The sequence below is a fragment of the Oryzias melastigma genome, linkage group LG5 (genome assembly GCF_002922805.2).
Source record: "Oryzias melastigma strain HK-1 linkage group LG5, ASM292280v2, whole genome shotgun sequence".
NCBI lineage: Eukaryota > Metazoa > Chordata > Actinopteri > Beloniformes > Adrianichthyidae > Oryzias > Oryzias melastigma.
The window spans coordinates 30,221,253-30,227,842 of record NC_050516.1 but is presented as its reverse complement, the minus strand read 5'-3'; the positions used below and the strand labels follow the sequence as shown (position 1 = coordinate 30,227,842).

Sequence of the window (6,590 nt, the reverse complement as noted above, 5' to 3'; positions counted from 1 at the left end):
TTTTTGCTTACAGTTTCCTGTAAGCTAGCAGCCTAACATTGGTGGTGCAACAAAAATGGCCTGTAGCTAGCTAGCGGCCAGCTGGAGCGAGCTTGCTCCAGCGGAACCTGCTAGCTCGCTACAATATGTTTGCGAACTAGCGAGCTCTGCTATAGGGAGCTCCATTGTAGCGAGCTAGCGAGCTCCACTGTCCACCGGGTGGCTGGCTAGCATAGCGAGCCAACTCACAAACCCACATTTTGTGCCCACTTTTAAACCATATGGGGCCCACCTAGCCTTGCTGGCTGGGAGTGAATGATAAGATTTGTTGAATTATTTTCTGTCTCCTCACTCGTTCACGAGGACAGTCTGTCCTGGAGTGGATTCCAGGCAGAGGTAGAACTCTGAGGATTAGTCGGATCAGAAAAGAATATTTCAACACAAATCAATTAACTTCACACACTGTATTCCCGAATAAAGCTCCTCTATAATCTTTTCTCTGAGCATAAGGAGCTTTCCGTCTGCACATTATTTCTGGTCCAGCCACAGTCACAGGATAGAACGCAGCTGCAGCTCGTTCCTGCATCCCAGCGATCCCTTCACTTCCTATAGACTCATCAGAATGGAATGCACAAAGACTGTTGACCGACTGAAAAAGTTGCTGCAAATAAAACTTATTTAAATAGAATGGCAGAAACATGCTGGGAATTAGTCACTCATGAAGCCTCCAGCTTGCTGGACAATTTGCGATGCACAGAGCCTACGCAGCTCTGAGACACTTGGAGCTCGCCCGGTTTGCTGTCCTCTCCCAGCGCTTTGAGATCACTACATTCTCACCTGCCAACTGTTCCTGGAAGTGGACCAGAGTTCTGCAGTGATTAATATCTAGCTCCCTGTTTGGCTCTCTTGGGAAGCAGGTGTAATTTGGAGAAGGTGGGGGGGGACAGCCTCGCCACATCTGGCGCTCTTGTGTCATCACAGGTGCTGGGGTCACTCGTGTTTAGTGTGGGAGTGTGGAGGTGCGCCCCGACCATCTGGACTCAGTCCTGCTTCCCTGGACAGTGCAGTCAGAGGTCTGTGTGAGCCCGACTGTTAGCATAAGGACCTTCCCTCATGAGACCAGGGTCAGCCCCGCTGCAAATATCACAGCTTTGGACTATTCCTGTTTTTTCTTTTATTTGAAATGAATTTTTGTTGAAGAAGATGCAATATTAAGATGTATAAATGACAGGAAAAAAGTCACAGATACAGAGCAGTTAAGGTAAAGAGGTGGAAAAAGTATTCAAAGTCTGCACTCAAGGATGAGTAACTTTACTTTAAAATAATGCTACTAACATTTAAATAAAAAGTAGTCATCCAAACTATTACTTAAAAGTTACATTTAAAAAAATAGGTTTTTAAATTTTTTTTGATCAATGTGTCTAGGATTTTCTGATGTGAAATTCAATTTTTTAAACATTTTTTTACTCCCCATTTGGTAAAACTAAAGCTTATACTGACTTCTAAAACCAACTTCTGATGCAGAATGTTTCAATCTACTGTGTTGATTTAGCATAGACTAATAATAAATATCCAATGCTTGAACTTTTGGTTTCTTTTATTAAATATTTTACATCTTATCTGTACTTTTTCTTATTTATGATGAATTTTAGGTATTTAAAGTATAGCCCCACTTTTGATTTTAGCATGTTCTTGCGTCATTTTCTCATGATGGATGACATATATACAATAATTTAAGAATAAAACTGCATTTCTGAGTATTTCTTTATTCAAATCAATCAGGAGCAGATAAAAAAAAGTTAAAAAACGTGGTAAAGTCTCCCAGCTTTGCCTCAATTTTAAATCCTCCTCTTGTAGACAAATCGATCCGAGAATATCTTAATTTTCCTCGTCTTTTTTTTTTGAAAATGCAAATAATATTCAATATTCACAATAATATTGTTCATTCTTGCCTTTTTGTTTATGACCAATAAAGAAAACAAAACAAATCAGACTTAAAAAAAGTTAAAAAGAGTTCAAATCTATAAAAGGGGAACTACTCCGCCCTTCATATAAACTGTCAATAAAATTAAAAGGAACAGTTTGATTTACAAAAAGTCTGACCAAGTTGTTTTACATCATTTGGAACATATTTTATGGAATGTTTCTGTCCGTACATGGATTGATGAAGACATTTTTTCCATATTGAAGATGCTGTAATAGTGATCCAGTTCCCTGTTGTTGGTGGCTATCTTCTGGTAATTGCATTTTTACTTGCTGCCATCAGGATATATTTTTAGCAATGCTTAAAGTTAGGTTAATAATGTGAGGGTCTGTAAGTTAGAAGGAGAGAGTGTAAACAAAGGAATGCTGGGATATCAATGTAGCGTTACTTCTGGGCCCAACAGTCCCGCCCACAGCTCAGAGGAGATTCTCTACTGAGCTCTTGCCACACAGGCTTTTTGATTTTGGCTAAAAACTGCATCATCATCATTAAAACATCACTCAGAATGCTTTTACTATAGAAAAACGTGTGTTTTAATGATGATGATGCAGTTTTTAATCAAAATCCCACAGCCTAAATGTCTTAAAAAGCCATTTTCTTGTTGATCTGAAGCCTCTGTTTCCAAAATCTCCTCTGAGGGGGCGTGGCCTTTGGAGCTGAGTAGCCCCATTTTTTTTTTTTTTTACAAAAAAAATGACAAAAATAAATGATAAAAACTCAAAAAACTTGATTTTGATCACAGAGGGATTTTAAGTAAAAGTAAAAAGGATGATGTTATAAAACTCCAATCCTCTTTTAATCTTTCGTAAAAGTGTTCCCGGTGGTTTTTAACTACAATTATGTTGTTTTTAGCCACATTTAACCGTGATGTTTTCTAGGACACATTTCTGCAGAAGCATCAGAAAGGAGCATGTGGTCCACCACATCAAGCTTAACAGCATTTTTTCATCTGCTCCTAATTAACATTGATTTAATCAAATAAATAAATACTCAAAAATGCATTTTGAAGCTTAAATTTCATCCCAAAATGCCACAAGAACATGTCAAAAACCCATTTGGTAAAAACTTTCTCAAGTAAATGTGTCTGAGTAAATGCAACTCATTATTACTCTCCTCTGATGCTGTTAAATGTTCAGATCGGGGAGTGGTAGTTCATTTTAAAAACTGTTCCTGTGATAATATTCTACAAAAAAAACATGATTTAAACATAAAGAACCACTTTGCTTGTAAAGGTAAAACGCAGGTGAGTTAGGATGAGATCAGGGTTAATCATGTGTCCATATACTTGAAGCATTGACAATTTTCAATTTACTAGCTGACCACGACAATCCATAAAACCTGACTGCCCTTCAGGGAGCAAATATAATTTAGTTAGTGTGGGGGGGTGTGGAAAACAGCCAAGTCAGCACTCTGGAGTGGGTAAGCAGACATGGCTGTCAGTGAAAATGTGCAGCATTACAAGCTACGAAAGTCTGTGTTTTTCTCTTTCGGCTCTGTTTGTGTTGTATATCTATGAAGAACTCAGTGGACAAGTGTAGAGTGTCTACCCCGGGACTGTGAGATTGTAGGTTAGAATCCACCCAGTAGCCCTGCTTGATGCTCATCATCCAGGTTATAGAGCTAAAATATCAAACGGTTCCTGAGTGCAGCTCATGGAAAAACAACTAATTTAAATATTTGCTTTACTTGCATTGAACCGAGCAATTAGAAGAACATCTTGAAATTGCAGATTGAGAGAAATAAATGTGACTTACGTTCCCAGAACTTCTTTAAAGTCATAATGATCTTTGATTTCTGATGTCTTCTTTTTCCATCCATTTCCATTATCTCCAAGAGGCATCCTGGAATGTGGATGGAATAGAGCTAAAGAGTGAAAAAACAAACAAAAACTTAAGAAGATTTCTGGATATGCTTTATAAATGCAGAAAAATAGAGTATCCCAGACAAGTTTATGAACTTGTAGCTGCTAAAACAAATAAGTAACACATATCGACCACATGTGTCAAAGTCAAGGCCCGGGGGCCGGATCCGGCCCTCCGAGTGAATATATTAGATCGTTTTATTTTATTGTTATTAATACGGTTGGGTTGATAAAATCGATTAATCGATTTAAACTTAACAGATCAATAATTGATTAATAAAAATATAGATCAAAGTCCGTTAGCTTGATGCTAAGGTTTAATGGACTTTCCAGTAGGACGGCTAATGCTAACGCTCGGTCAACATAAACGTACATTGCTGACTAAATCAACATCTTTATGAACTCACAGGCATGAATTTTACAAACTCTTTAAAGGAAATATATTTTAAAGTAACTATTTGTGGTGTAAAACACAGTTTTTTGCTCATACTTTCTTCTTCTTCTGGAATAAAGTGTACTTCTATAGCGCGATCGCCATCTAGTGGCCAAACTGAAACGTCCTCCAGGAGAAGCAGAACAATGTTTCCAATGTTAATAATCTGAACATTTTTGTTAGAACTTCTCCTTTAGAGAATCAATGTAACACTGTAAGATATTAACAATCTCATTATTTCACCAATAAATTTTACAATATGTGAACTGGATCAGATTAATATGAATATATTCAAAAATATAGTAGATTATTAATGCATTTCTAAACAAATGTGTGTAAATGTGTAAACTCAAAATTGAATTAAAGTGAAGACTCCAAAGAATTGAAATAAATCGAATTGTTTCTGGAAATTATAATCTATACCAGCCCTAGTTATTAATGGCTCAATGTTAGCTTGCACTTATTTCTAACTTGTATAATTTTGACAAATTATATTTTCATAGGAGAGTAAAATATTGAAAGTTATTTAAGTTGATTAATTCTGAAATAATATTCTAACCTCCTTATTATTCATTGTTATGTTAAAATTTTACATTTTTAAAGTTTTAAAAATGTAGTTTTATTGTGTTCAATAACTCAATCACCCCCTGATATAGACTTTACAATGTATTAATGATTTGCATTTGCCATTACCTGTAAGGATACCTATAATAAAACTCTTGTTTAGGAACTATTTTTCTTTATTTGCATAATATTTTACTTAACATCAATAAATAATAGAAAAAAGTGTTTTTTGGGTGCCTATTTCATGTCTCTTGATAAATAGAGGAGCACACTGATGTTTGTCTGTGCTGAAAGTGGGCCTACAACCAGAAATATCCTTAAAATAAGGCCAACATCGCAGGCAAAGGGACTGCTACCGTCACCAAAAAGACAAAACGCATGGAGCCACGTACCAGCTTGGGGGGGACTGCGCTATATTTACCACACGAAGCCTGGACTGATGACAGTAAATAAACAATGCAAACAAAAAAATGTAAAGAGCTCAAGTCAAGTGGAAACTAAATTCCACTGTGTTGGAGCTTCTAATGCCGCGAAAATGGGGCAGTTTGCAGGAGGATTTTACGCATTTGAGGTTTGTGGTCCTGATGCTGATTGGCATCTTTAGCGAGTACGGAAACATCTGCTGCTGCAGAAGATGTGCAGGCTGTAAGTGCATCGCTCAAGGGTGAATGGCAGTCAAACGGCAGCATCTTTTTCGGTTCAATTACCAGCAGGCTGCGGAAATGCGACATGATGGAGCGCGCGGCAAAGAGTTTGCGCGGATCAAAGCTGCGATTTAGCGATGGCGCGTTTGAATAAAAAAAATATGTAATGTAAAAACAGGAACGTACCTAAAGGACGGTGTGGAGCTGCGCTCTGCCTCGCTTTCCTCTGGGAGAGATGTGGTTGCTGTGCTGGTGCGCAGCGCTGGGTGCGCTCAAACCTCTCCTGACGTCAAGGAAAGCAGACGTCTGCGGACGGAGTGCACCATCAGAATCACTGGCTGCTCACTCGACAGCGTGATCAAAGATTCTGCCAAATTCTCTTTAAATAAATCAGACAGATTCTGTTTTTTAGCAGCTCCTTCAAAGGATAAGAAAATGCCGCGCGCGCGCGCGCGCACGCGCAAGTTTGCAGGGAGCATCTTTAAGGACATTTTCATACTACAACAAATTAAAATTAAATAATGCACCACAAAGTGATGCTGAAATTAAAATATTAAATGTATTGATAAGAATGCCCAATTTACAACCATACTTTTCAACTTTGAAAGCAATTTGCTCCATACATTTATATAAAGAATAATATCAGGACATGACATGTTTATGGTAATATGCAGCCAACAAGGCTAAGTGGGCCCCCTTTGGTTTAAAAGTGGGCAGAAAATGAGACCCCGATTGGGTTTGTTCGTATATGTTCCCAACTGTGCTCACATAAGTGGCCACTCAGTTTGTTGGCTTGCTACAGTAGCCAGCCTCCCACACAATATCAACTCTACTGTAGCGAGCTTGCGCGCTCCGCTGTATTAAGCTAGTGAGCTCCACTATAACAAGCTCCACTGTATTGCATTAATGACCTCCACTGTACTGAGCTAGCAAACTCCGGTGTAGTCAACTCCGCTGTACTGAGATGGCGAGCCACACTGTAGTGAGCTCCACTGTATTGCATTAACAAGCTCCGCTGTAGCGAGGTCCGCCGTATTGAGCTAGCGACCTCCGCTACACCGTGCTCCACTGTATTGAGCTAGCGACCTCCACTGTAGCGAGCTCCGCTGTATTGAGCTAGCGACC

At 38.6% G+C, this 6,590-nt stretch overlaps 1 protein-coding gene across 1 annotated transcript in view; it reads right to left on the bottom strand.

Moving 5' to 3' along the window:
• The window catches only part of camk1a (calcium/calmodulin-dependent protein kinase Ia), a 33,306-nt gene extending 27,442 nt beyond the window's left edge, over nucleotides 1-5,864 (bottom strand). The window contains exons 1-2 of the mRNA XM_024270459.2: nucleotides 5,652-5,864; nucleotides 3,718-3,826 (exon numbers count right to left, since the gene is read on the bottom strand). Coding sequence (XP_024126227.1) covers nucleotides 3,718-3,803 — 86 coding nt within the window. The 5' untranslated portion in view covers nucleotides 3,804-3,826; nucleotides 5,652-5,864. The remainder of the gene's footprint in view (nucleotides 1-3,717; nucleotides 3,827-5,651) is intronic.
• Between the last annotated feature and the right edge of the window lie 726 nt (nucleotides 5,865-6,590).